General features: G+C 31.5%; 1 protein-coding gene across 1 annotated transcript in view; it reads left to right on the top strand.

Annotated features, from left to right (window-relative positions):
- LOC114343759 (UDP-N-acetylhexosamine pyrophosphorylase) overlaps positions 1 to 13,554 on the top strand; it is a 49,131-nt gene extending 35,577 nt beyond the window's left edge. The window contains exon 4 of the mRNA XM_028294599.2: positions 643 to 13,554. Coding sequence (XP_028150400.1) covers positions 643 to 1,306 — 664 coding nt within the window. The 3' untranslated portion in view covers positions 1,307 to 13,554. The remainder of the gene's footprint in view (positions 1 to 642) is intronic.
- The last annotated feature ends 771 nt before the right edge of the window (positions 13,555 to 14,325 follow it).

Raw genomic sequence — 14,325 nt, 5'->3', positions numbered from 1 at the left:
TCAATATATATTCTCTCCACCTCTCCAGTTTGTCTTGTTCATTGGCTATATTATTTCCTTGTTGTTCTACTTCTACCTCTGTGGAAGCTAATTAAGAGAATAGGGCCGCATGTGGAGCTTTAAGTGACAAAGGGAAGCACAATAGACCTGTAAGGTCGCAGTGTGTTAGGCTGAGAGCTGCCCTAGTCCATCATTTTCAACTTTTGTGATAAAATTTGGTCTACTTGTTTGTGCTGGAAACTTGTTTGTACTTGGTTTCTTGGTTTTTTTAGTATAGGTACGATTCCGACATCTATTGCAGGCGGCAGGCGGCAACTGTTTGGCAGACGTCACTACTTTGCACTACTAATAATTTGTAAGAGACTGATTCCGACGTCTAACTGCAATTGCTCTCCGGCAGAACGTCAGTTGCTAATAATTATACAAATTAATAGTGAAAAGTAAATACGTATGTCATGGTAACAACTGTAACTGCCGTTTGCAGTTGCCGTCTGCTGTCGATGTCGGAATCGTACCTTCACTCGTAGTTACGGTATTTAACTAACAATTTCGATTCGTACTGAATAATACAAATAATGCAACATAATTAATAATGCAAAATAACTAATTTTATTCTGGTTTCTAAATTATTTTTTTACGTAGGTATTGTGTGAAGAAAGGAGCAGATTGTGGAGCAAAAGTAATTCCAAAAGAAAATCCTTATGAAGCCCTTGGTGTCGTATGTCAAGTTGATGGAAAGTTTCAAGTGGTAGAGTATAGTGAAGTAACGGATAAAACTGCAAATCTTAGGGACGATTCGGGAGAGTTAGTTTTTAGGGCGGGCAGCATTTGCAATCATTTCTTTACCACGGATTTTCTAGAAAAAGCTTCTAACCTCTATGAGAAAAAACTGAAGCCTCATGTGGCCAAGAAGAAAATTTCGTTTGTAGATAAAGACGGAAATAAAATCCAACCTATAGAACCCAACGGTATCAAGATAGAAAAATTTATTTTTGATGTTTTTGAATTTTCTGAAAAATTTGTTACGTGGGAAGTGCCTAGGACTACCGAATTTAGTCCTCTTAAGAACTGTGAAAATGTACATAAAGATTGTCCTTCAACGTGCCGACGGGATTTGCTCGATTTACATAGACGGTACGTGAAACAAGCTGGGGGTATTGTGGAATCTGCTGAAGTAGAGATTTCACCGCTGCTATCTTATGCCGGGGAAAACCTTAAAGAAAAAGTGGAAGGAAAAACATTCTCCAAGCGAACTGTACTGTTGGCAGACGAAGAAACTATTAGTAATGGAATAAATGGTTCATGAGTTCTAATTTTATTGTTATCTATTTGTATCAACAGTTGTACTTATAGCGGACATCTTAATTTAAAATTAAGAAATAGGTGCTCAAAATTTTAAATTATTTGTCAACTCAGGGAATTTTGAAATTAAAGTCTTCGCTATAATATTTGTAAATAGTTATACACTAAAGGGCCAATGATTGTTTTAGAAATTTAAAGTTTTATTGTTATTATGTCTGTTTTATTATTAATATTGTTTACTACTTATTTGTATGTATTATGTTTTGTGATTGATCAAGAAAATAGCGTGTCGAATTTTGAACGCGCGTTTTTTGAGTAAAAACTAAAACTCCCAAAGTGTGAAACACTGAAGGAAATATATTAAGGAAACCTGTCAATAGTACTGCTGTGGTTGGGTGGATAGAGGAACAGAAAATGCCCAGAAGCAAAAAGAAACAATAATCAAAAATAGAAACAAAAAACATCAGCAAATGACGATTTATTAGAAAAATAGAATGAGACCAAACAGGCAATCGAAAATACATGCAACGAGCAACTGCAGGCAAGTTATAGACAAAAGAAGGACTGAATAACCGAAGAGATTCTGCAACAAATAGGCATCAGAAGAAATAATAAGAATAAGCATTCGGAAACATACCCAAAAGTAATAGAACAATTAAGGGGGAAGTCTACTGTGGCAAGGGAAAAAACAGGCCGATTTTCCGGATTTTTTTTCTAACAAAATATGACTCATACATTAAATTAAATTAAACTGTCATCTTTATTATATATTCAGTATTTGTAAAAAAAAATTCAAGTCGAAATATTCAAAATTGCCGTCGTGGCACTCCTTCAACCGCAGGTCGGTTTTTTTAGGTGCCCAATCTGAAACAAAAAAACAAAATATGGTTATCATCTACATTGTATTGACTCTCGTCTGAGGGAGGATTTTGCCGATAAAAAATTTTGGCTCCGAAAAAAAAATTCTTGAAATTATTTTCTATTTTTTGCCCAAATTTGATGTTATTATTGTTTATAACAATTAAACAAAAAACGATATCAAAAAATTCTCCGTCAGACGAGAGTCAATACTATGTAGATGATAACCATATTTTGTTTTTTGTTTCAGATCACCCAGACGTGAGATTTCATGTACACCGTTTGGGCACCTAAAAAACAGACCTGCTCTTGAAGGAGTGCCACGACGGCAATTTTGAATATTTCGACTTGAATTTTTTTTTACAAATACCGAATATATAATAAATATGACGGTTTAATTTAATTTAATGTACGAGTCATATTTTGTTAGAAAAAAATTCCGGAAAATCAGCCTGTTTTTCCCTTGTCACAGTAGACTTCCCCCTTAAAAGAATAACAAAGGAGGCAAAGGAGAAATGGCTGGAAGAAAAGTACAGGAACAATACAGAGCTTGAAGAGAAATATGACTCTCCCAATATTCATAAGAAAATTACACAAATGAAAACGCAAAAAAGTAGGCGACCCCTGCAAAAGATATCACGCGTCTACTGAAAGTGTGGGAATCATATACAGTGCTAGTCAAAAGTCCGTACCCCCCTCGTATCCTTTGAACGGCTATACCTATAATACTGTAATTTGGAGGGAGGAAATAAACGGACGTAAGCTTCTTAACTAGTCATGAGAGGTGACGTAATAGTGACAGATGACGTTACAGAGCCACTGTGACCGATAATTTTAAATAGGACCTTATGGCAAGTGATACCTCGTTTGAAAGGTATTCAAAATACCTATTCAGTCATACTAATTTTTTTGGGTTTAAGTTGATTTTGATTTTGGTGAATAAATTAAATAAATATAATATTGTAGTTTCGCATTTAATTAATAAAAATTCAAATGTCCGTCTATGGCTTTTTTGTCAAAAAAGTTGACGTTTTTCAATTCTCTAGTAGTTTTTACGTCAACGTCAACCTTTTTGACAAGTAATCATAGCCGGAATTTTGAATTTTTATTAATTAAATGCGAAACTACAATTTTATATTTATTTTATTTATTCATAAAAATTAGCTTGAACTCAAACAAAATTAGTATGACTGAATAGGTATTTTCAATACCTTTCAAACGAGGTATCACTTGCCATAAGGTCCCATTTAAAATTATCTGTCACAGTGGCGCTGTAAAGTCATCTGTCACTATTACGTCACCTGTCATGACTAGTTAAGAAGCTTACCTTCGTTTATTTCCTCCCTCCAAATTTCACTATTATAGGTGTAACCGTTCAAAAGATACGAGGGGGGGTACGGACTTTTGACTAGCACTGTATAAAAACACTTTTTCGTGATGATCGTCATAAATATACTGTCCTAAATAATAACGAAGAAATTATAGGCCCTCTTATTACAAAAGATGAGATCAATAAGGCTTTTTTATCCTTGAAGAATAACAAGGCACCTGGTCCTGATGGTATTTACTGAGAACCTCTTAATTTGATATACGAAACGGACTGTCATTTCATTGATACGGTACAACCACTTTAAGGTACTAGTACACTTTAGAAGACCAACCTTTATTAAAAATGAACATAAATCTTTGTACATATTAATATCTAACTCTTAGAGAATACAAAAAATAATTCTTTTTTCATTTATGCACGTACACTAATATTGTAGATTGCGCCAAAGTCGAGGCATCGAAAAAATGTAGTTCCGATGGCGGATAGGATTGGGATCACTGAAACAAAAAAAAAGAATGTGTGTGTACTTTGTACGCACGTAAGAAGTTATACTTCTATTATATGATTTCAACGAAATAAATATACTTTCAACAGGTTATTTGTATTTTATTTAAAGCGTAAACTAATTTTTACTTCCAAAAATTTTTATTAAAACAATATGAAAAATAAAAAAAATTAGAAAACACATGGATTCGAACCGTGGACCTCTCGATCTCCGGTCACACGCTCTACCACTGAGCTATACTCCCTTTGCTTTGACAGGTTACAAGATTTCTCATACATACTGACAAATTTAATATACCAAGTGAAGTATACAAAAATACTTTAAATATACTTACTATTATTATAAAATATCTTATTCCCGAGGAAGACAAATAAAGACACAAAAACTATAATAAATATATTTACTAAAAACACTAATAATATATTCTTTTCACCCACACCTTATTTGCGCTACATAAAAATGTAGCGACTAATACCATACTGTCGGTGTGCGCATGCGCCAGGGAGTGTAAAAATTCACCCTCGTGCCTAAAGAATTATATGTAACTTCAAAAATCGTACCGCATTTGAAAAAGGAAGGTTTCTCGCGTGACAATTTACCACCGTTAGTGAAAAATTACGCAAAAAAGATTTTACGGAAATTTGAAAAATTTTTGTGAAAAATCACCCGTTTTTCTTCAGTTTTTCGTGGTTAAAAAATATTTGTTTTTTATTTTTTGGTCAGATTTTGGTAAATTGTCACGTAATATCCCAATCCTGAGATTAACTGTCCGCCATCATTCTTCGATGCCTCGATTTTGCGCCCTATACAATATTAGTGTAAGTGCATAAATGAAAAAAGATATATTTTTAGTACTCTCTAAGAGTTAGATATCAATATATAAAAAGTTTTATGTTCATTTTTGATAAAGGTTCTGAGAAAAAAGTTCTTGAAAAAATGATTGTTTTAGGTCTTCTAAAGTGTACTAGTACCTTAGTGTTTTGGTAGCAAAACACCACAAATAAAATAACAGAGGATAACAAAAAACAAATAGAAGATTTAAATAACCCATCCAGTAAAATAATATATGTAGGAACAATGGTGTAGAAATATAGAAAATGTTAAAGATGATAATAAAAACATACGAAAAATAATCAAAGACAAAAAAAGCAACAATACAAATGAAATTCTTGTACTGATGAAGCAGAGATTTCAACAGAAAAACAACAGGAATATATCCAAGACATCAAAAATCCAGGTAGCAAATATCCTAAAAAGTCACAACACCAATTGTGTTAAATTATACTAAAGAAAATAATACTACTGGCATCCTTGCCTAATGACATAAATACAGCTATACTATGATTACCGATACTAATGTAATGTATGGGGTCGAAAGATGGACCTGCGGGTGTATGTCGCAAATTTCGTGGTTGGACAGAGTCCCAAACACAGCAGTACTAAAACTAGAAGAATAAACAAAAATGATACACTCTGTTAAAAAAAATCATAATACTACTGAAAAATTGTTTATTTTTTAGAATTAATTCTTTTATTGGGATTGGTAAGACCTCCCATACGTTTGATAATTGTGATGTATGTATATAATAGAACTACAAGAAACAGCACTCCTAAAATTAAATAAACTAAAGCAGTCTTCGAATGTGATTTATAAGATACGAATGAATTAATGATCGAAATGAGAAGCCACTAATATAGTGGAATACTTTAAATCACTAATATGTGTGGATTATGAGGAAAGTCTTTGACCAAGTAACCATTATAAGCATTTAAAGATTGAGTAGACTGTATACTGTAATAGATCACTTATATACTACAATAATTCAACATATCTATGAAAATGTAACAGAACGCGTTGGGTTTCACAAATATACTAAGAAATTTCCAAATGAACGAGGTGTACGACAAGGAAAAATTATCTGCTTTATTTAACAAATCTGAAATTCATCAATGATATAGTCCTAATTTCAGACCGTATTGTTGATGACAAAAAAAATTATGAAATGACTACGACGAAGCTTGATGATAACCAGGCCTAAGATAAATTCTCTAAAGTACAGCTAATGACCTGTAACTAACTGTTTACTAACTAACTAATGACTTACTTAGTTCTCATTGAACGTGCTCTCACGTAGATGTTTAAATATTAAACAGGATCTTTACTGCTTCATTGATTTTTAGAAGGCATTCGATAGCGTTCGATATCAGAAACTAAGGGAAAAAATGTGGGCATATACATATTAATTAACCATAAGAATTTCCAATCCAATTCTATAATTAATATATAGTGGAATCAAAGAACAACTTGAAAAAGTCGAAACAGAAACAGTAAACATTAAAAGAGGACTTAGACAGGGATGCGTGTTGTCTCCATTGTTATTTAACCTGCACATCGAATCTTTCGTAAGTAATCCAAGAGAAAGTTGAAAGGCACAAAATATTTAGATAAGTACACATCGATTAATAGCGGAGAACCACAAGATAAGTAGAGAAAAATAAATATATAAAGATTAAAAGAGGAGTGAAACAGGGATGCATGTTGTTCCCATATATTGCATATCCCGCAGAGGAAGAATGCGGTATATTAATAAACGGAAAAATATTACACAATATAAGATTCGCAGATGGTACCATTATTTTAGCTGGCATTGTATAATCACTACAAGTGGTGTCATGGTGCGGGAACGCCGTTCCGGCACTGGCTAAGAAAAAAAAATTTAGGTTTTGTAAATAAATCACGGAATTTTTGAATTAAGCAAATGCATACACATTTTAAAATATGCAGACGTAACTTGTATTAAAAAAACATAGAGTAATATTTTACTTGTAAAAAAGTTAAGGAAAGTGCGTTCCTGAACTGCTAATTTTGCCATGACACCACTGATCACTACAACACATTTGGTAAATAAAGCAAATCAATGCCGTATCTAATACATACTTGAAATATCCGTGAAAAGAACAATTTCATGATCATTACAAAGCTACATATACTAGCCATCGAAGGAAAACAATTTATAGTAAATAAAAAGTATAAATCCAAATAATTTAAAATTGGTGAAACATAATGTAAAGAATACTAACGGGACCTCACGTAAGAACCATGATCCAGGAAGCAAAGAACATCTCACAAAGAGAAGATGGGACGAAATAAAAGGCACATAATTGTTTAAAAAAATAGTTGGTCAACGCAATGAATAAATTTCTTCGATTCTACATGAGACAGTCACCAGATGTCACCACCATTTATCTCAGGGTCGCAACGTCACGCGTAACGACGATAAATCCAAAATGCATAGACATTAAGTTAGATACGATCCTATTCATAACACACCAACTCACATATTAAGACAAATAAATATATGGAAGAATATATTTAGAAATTGAATTAATGATGTCATGCTATTATACAGTGTGTCTTCGTAACTTGGAAACTTTTTTAATATCAATTTTACGAAAAAAAGTTATTCTTTATAAAGTGCTCTGCATAGTCTAAAACCTAAGACGCAATCATCATATATCAAATTTTATCAACAGTATACGAGGAATGTCAAAAAATATTAATTTCGCTCAAGAGTAAAGTGCCTTTATTCTTCACAATATCGAAAATTGTCATTAAGAAAAGTTGTTTGTAATTAAAAATTATTCTATAATCTGCATTTACACCGTTCTGATTAAAAAATTTTTTTTGAAAATTTTCTTCAAATCACGGACACTTAACATCATTTTTATTTATGATATTAGCTCAGTTATTATTAATTTTACGAAAAAAAGTTAGTCTTTATAAAACGTTGTGCACAGTCTGACAACTAAGAAAAAATTATAAGATATTAAATTTTGTCAATTTTATACGAGGTATGTCAAAAAATATGAATTTCGCTGAAGAGTAAAGTACCTTTATTTTTCACAATATTGAAATGTGTTATTATAAAAAGTTTCAGAATTAGAAACCATGTTTCAATATGCAATTGCATCCTTCTAGTTGAAATATTGTGAACTATAAGGGTATTTTACTCTTGAGCGAAATTCATATTTTTTGACATACCTCGTATAAAATTGAAAAAAATTGATATCTTATGATTGCATGTTAGTTTATTGACTATTCAGACATTTTTATAAAGAATAACTTTTTTTCGCAAAATTAATAATAACGGAGTTATCTTAAATAAAAATGATGGGTATCCGTAATTTGAGGAAAATTTTTAAATTATTATTTTTTTCAATTAGAAGAGTGTAAATGTGTATTATAACATAATTTTTAATTACAAACAACTTTTCTTAATAACAATTTTTGATATTGTGAAATATAAAGTCACTTGAGCGAAATTCATATTTTTCGACATACCTCGTATATTATTGATACAATTTGATATCTGATGATTGCATCTTAGGTTTTAGACTACGCAGAGCACTTTATAAAGAATAACTTTTTTTCGTAAAATTGATATTAAAAAAGTTTCCCATATGGTTCCAAGTTACGCAGACACGCTGTATATACATAATGCATTTTTCTTAATATGTATGCGAGTTGGTGTGTCATGAATAGGATCGTATCCAACTTGGTGTCTATGCATTTTGGATTGATCATAGTTACGCGTGACATTGCAACCCTGACAGAAATGGTGGTGGCATCGTGTGACTATCTATTACAATCAAACAAATTTATTCATTGCGTTGACGAACTATTCTTTTTTAAACAACGAATAAATAAAAGACTTGTAGACACCGTTTTAGGCAAATAATTTACCTTAATTATTAACTATTTAAGAGTTAAATAACTTAACATAGTTACATCTAAAACGGCCTAGTGCCTTCTGTACTAAATAAAAATATAAAATATATTCTAGTCATTGTAACATCACATATTATTGTGTAAATTTTGATTGGCCCTTTACTTTGTATGTCTTGTTCACTTATGTGATAAATATGTAAAACTTATTGTACTAAAATAAAAAGATATCGAACATTTAGTTTTTTTAGAATTGTAAAATAACGTAGCACAAATCGTACGCTTAAATTTTTATGTAATCAATGTACCTAAATATAATTATTGCAAAAAGTATACAGCATAATATGTAGAATTTTTCTTAGCATTAACAATCACTCAAGTTGGTCACATCTACCCACTCATACTGAGGATAAGGTATGGCGAGTAAATATCTTTGAATCCAAACAGTAATTTAGTGAGACAACCTATATACACTTCCTCAAGAAATTAACGCTCCCCCTTAAAAGTTGGTTATTTTTAATGCCTCGAATTTCCTAAACCTGTTGTCCGCTAAGTGATTTTTTAACATGTTATAGCCTGATTCTTTAACAACATCGCTGTAATAATATTGTTCTTAGACAGGTAAATTGTCATTGTATACCGGGTGTAGCAATCAAAGTAATTTTTCTCAAAGTTCGCGCCACCCTGTGGGATATTCTAGCATTTATAAAATACTGAAATTAGAACCCAACTATAGCCTCATGTTTTCTTAACATTTAGTTTTTATTCATTCGCTTATGTTGGATAATAAAAAAGTTATGTACTTTAACATCTAGCCTTGTTTTTCGTCAATACAGGGTGTTTTTAAATAAGTATGGCAAACTGTAAGGGGTAATTTTACATCAAAAAATAATGTCAATTTGCTTTATGAACGTATGTCCGCAAAACGTATGCTTCGTTTCCGAGATAGGGGTGTTAAAATCTTACAATACAAACTGACGATTTATGTATTGCTCTAAAACCGGTTGAGATATGCAAATGAAATTTAGTGGGTTTTAAGAGGTAGTTATTGTTTTTTTTTATATTCAATTAAAAATTTTTTTGTTCACCATTGGCGCACATAAGGGTCATATTATCCGTTTGTGCGCCAATTGTGAATTTTAAATTCCTAATTGTAAAAAATCGTAACAACTACGTCTTAAAACCCACCAAATTTCATTTGCATATCTTAACGGGTTTTAGAACAGTAAACAAATCGTCAGTTTGTAAGAAAAATTGCAACACCCCCTATCTCATAATCGAAGCATTTGCGAACATACGTTTATAAAGCAAACTTTTTTTCATGCAGAATTAACCCTTAAAGTTTGCCATATTTATTTAAAAATATCCTGTATTGACGAAAAACAAGGCTAGTGGTTAAAGTACCTGATTTTTTTATTGTCCAATATAAGAGAATGAATCAAAAAACAGAATGTTAGAAAACATAAGGCTATACCTAGTTGGGTTTTAATTTCAGTATTATAAAAGCTAGAATATTCCACAGGGTGACGCGAACTTTGAGAGAAATTACAGTTTGATTGGTACACCCGGTATACAATGACAATTTACCTGTATAGCAATAATATTATCACAACAATATTATTAAAGAATAAGGCTATAGCATATTAAAAGAGTCACTTAAATCAGACAACAGGTTTAGGAAATTCAAGATATAAAATATTACCCATTTTTAAGGTGGTGCGTTAATTTCTTGGAGAAGTGTAGTTCGCAGATTTTATAATAACTTGTTAATGCACATACACACAATTCATACACACCACGTTTGGTAGAAAAAATCTGTTTAAAACGAAAAATAAATCACTTTAGCATTAAGGGATACGTAAATTTATTTACTAAGACCAATGTGAATGCGCAAATTCTCGCATCAATGTGTTTTAAATGCATTCATTTTTTCGAATTATGGGGAAACTAATAAGTATTTTTGAAAAATTTAAACGCAGAATAAAAGATCACATGATTACCGAGTGCCGAAAGGCCCTTAGAATAACCAATATGTTTCTTTTAATGATATATTTGAAATTAAAAATCACACTAAATGTTCTCTTTTTTTTCGCCCCTGTAACTTATTAAAATAAACATAGAAGTTTTCAGCGATTTTCGGTCCTCGATAATAATGTAATCTTCCATTCTGCGTTTAAATTTTTCAAAATTAGTTTTCTCAGAATTCCAAAGAAAATGTCCGCCTCATGTAATGGATAGTAGGTGACGTCACAATTTCAGTAGATCTGGGTAAATTTTATTTACCTATTGTTTAACTGTTAAAGGGGAGGGGTATAGTATTTTTGAATATTTTTTTTTCGATTTTTAATGGCTTATTCGATTGTAAATATTTTCAAGAGTATACCATTAAAATTTCAAGTCAATCCGTGCAAAATTGACGGAGATATGGATATATACAAAAAGTTTCTTAGTACTATTCACAAAACTACATTTTTTTTAAACGTTTTTTTTTAAAAACATGGTTTTTTGAGGCGGTGTACATTATAACTCAAAAAGTAATGTATCGGATCTTTCTGAAATTTTGCACACTTCCTCTTTAGATATTTTACTAGGTAGTGACGTCGAGTTTTTGCTTATTTTAACAATTTTTTTTATATGTATTACCATTTTTCTGTTAACCGAACACACTTTCTCACTTTTTCTTCGATTTTTTCTCTTTAAAGTTATACCACGAATTTAAAAGTCAATTTAATCATAAAAACTCGACGTCACTACCTCAAGTAACTCTTAAACTAAAATAATCTTTTTGGTTTGTATGCTTCAGATGATTCTGTCCAAAGATATAGTGTACACCGCAAATCATCTTTTTTTGGATCGTCTACTTAAAAATGACGCCACCACTTTATTTTTTAATATTTTTGAATAAAAATTTAACTGAATAATCTTCAAGTGTTGTTCTTTAAGGTAGCCTTTTACCCATTTAACTTAACCCCACCACTTTCAAGGGAAATCGTTTTAAAATTATGTAAAAAAACGCAGAATTAACTATACCCCCCCTCCCTAAGCGTTTTCTTTTAGATCTAACACATCTTTTCTACCAAGCTTGGTATGTATGAAATAGGAATAACAAGTTAAAATCTGCAAAAGTATACAGGGTGTCCATTTAAATTAAATAAGTTGAGGGTATTTCCGGTGAAACGGGACGTATAGTGGTGAACAAAAATATATAGTATCAAATATATGTCATGGTACTTGTATGCAAAATTTTATGAATATCGTCTTTTTGTTTCAAAGACATTTATTTACTTCCATACTTTATCCAAACTCTATATAATTACACAAGCCAACAACCCTGGGACCCATAAAATAGAGTATCCTCTTCCCAAAGTTGTTAGTATGCTGAATACTGATTCTGAGCTCAAAATTGTTGAGTTGGCTCTAGTTTCTGAGACATCCTGACCTTTAAGTCCAAAAATCGCGGTTTTTTGGCCATATAGACCCGTTAATTTTTTCTATCCTAAAATAATACGTATAACACCTTAAACTATAAGTATTTCGCTTTCAAACACGGTTGAGCATGCTCAAATATATTTTTCTTCGCTGAGTTATTATCTTCTATCGCAATTAAGCTAAATACACTAATAACTCACCCTAATCTCTAAAAACAACCCGTATTAGATCACAAGTGGGCCAACGAACCTAATCCTGAAAAAAACGAAGTTACTCGCTTATTTTTCGTAAAATAAATTTTCCTTAATAAGTAAAAGGGAAATATCATTACAACACGCGAGCCGACCGACCTTTCTACCTACACCCTAACCCACCTTACCCCTAAAGTACGACCCCCCACCAAACCAGAAACGGGCTGACCCGCTAGTTTTGCACTTTTAGGTTAGGATATCTCAGAAACCAGACCCAATATGGAGCTGAAATTCGGATTCAACGCACAAAAAAACCTTCTGAAAAGTATATTCTTATCTCTGGGTCCGGTTTTTCGTTTTAGTGGAAGAAAATTCTAGGCCAATAGTTTTAGCAGTAGATATCGGTATGTCCCATATTTTCAAAAAAAAGTCCGGAAGTGGATAAAGTGACTAATTCTAAGCCACTCGTGTTATATCCTGCCATAAGGTGTCCATTTTCAATAAAAAATCTCTAAGAGTTTTCGATATATGAAAAAAATCGATTTTCATTTGTAACTTCAAAGGGCAGTAACTTTTTTGTGTGCTCTATTGTCTATAGGTAAGTGAGGTTCAATCAACCTATTTTTGACCCCAGAATCTGTGGTATAATTTATGACCAATCTTTTTGGGACACCCTGTATATTATGAACTACATATATGGATGGGATTCTGCAGAATGGATCCAACCCACACTCTGTTAAAACTTAGATACTAGCCAAAAACTACGATAAAATTTAAAATTCTCTATTAAAAATAATTATGGTTTAACATTAGAATCGGTACAATATTAACGATTCTAATGTTAAACCATAATAATTACTTTTAATAGAGAAGTTTAAATTTTATAGTAAAGTTTTTGGCTAATATCTCAGTTTTAACAAAGTGTGGATTGGATCATTTCTGCAGAATCCTGTTCATATTTTGCTGGATATTGTCTGCTGTATATAAATGTATGTAGAGTAATAGTACTTGCAAATTCCAATAAATGTACAGTATTATTTTAATCTTGCTTAAAGGTGGAGGTGTAAGTGCTAAAAATTCATTTTAAAAGGTCTACAATAAGTTTGTCTCTCATTATATTGTTAAGATTAAATTTTATTGTTTTATTGTTAAGTTTTGCCATCACGTCTGAATTATTAGGATATTTTATATTAAATAAATTACATACCTACTTCTTGTTGTGTTCTGGTTTTATCCCCATATCCAACTATAATTAATATTTCGATTCTTTGCGTTAATGGGACATTTTTTTATTTTTCATTCAATAAACAGGTCCTTATAAGAAAACTCAAAGAACTGCCTTAAATTTGACCCAGGTCAACTAGATTTTTAAAAAGTTTATTTTTTGCTATCGTTATTTTTAGTCATGATTTTTTTTAACATATTATTTATTTACAATTGTAACAAAGATTACAATAAGTAAATTGTTTAATTAAATTATAAAAGACTTGTAGGTGAGTGTCCAGTGGCAATAACCAATGAAATCATAATTGTAGTAACAAAATTATTTGTGACTAACAAATTAATGTTTATCAATTATCATAAATTTAAAAAAAAATTGAAAATTTAAATTCTTGTTGGTAGATCGCTTGAAGTGTGGTGCTTTAGCCTTCTGTTTGCCTGTGGCCTCATAAGATTATTCGTTAGCCTGTTGGGGTGCTTTTGCAGTCGTATTTTTGGGAGTAACTGGCAATTTCTTCTTTGACAGTCTTCATTTGAAGATCACGATTAATGTATTCATTGGGCATGTACCACGCTGCATTTGCGATAATGCTGAAGGTTTTCGATTGGAATTTCTCCAGGATGTCTTTATTGGATCTCGAAGCAGATCCCCACAGTTGGATACAATAGCTCCATATTGGCTTAATCACTGACTTGTATACTAAAATTTGATTGTACAAACTCAGTTGTAACCTTTTTCTATCAGTCAGTACATTTTACTGAG

Source organism: Diabrotica virgifera, chromosome 6 (genome assembly GCF_917563875.1).
Source record: "Diabrotica virgifera virgifera chromosome 6, PGI_DIABVI_V3a".
In the NCBI taxonomy this organism is placed as follows: Eukaryota; Metazoa; Arthropoda; class Insecta; order Coleoptera; family Chrysomelidae; genus Diabrotica; species Diabrotica virgifera.
Note: the sequence above shows the minus strand (reverse complement) of the source record. Positions and strands in the feature narration are given on the sequence as shown.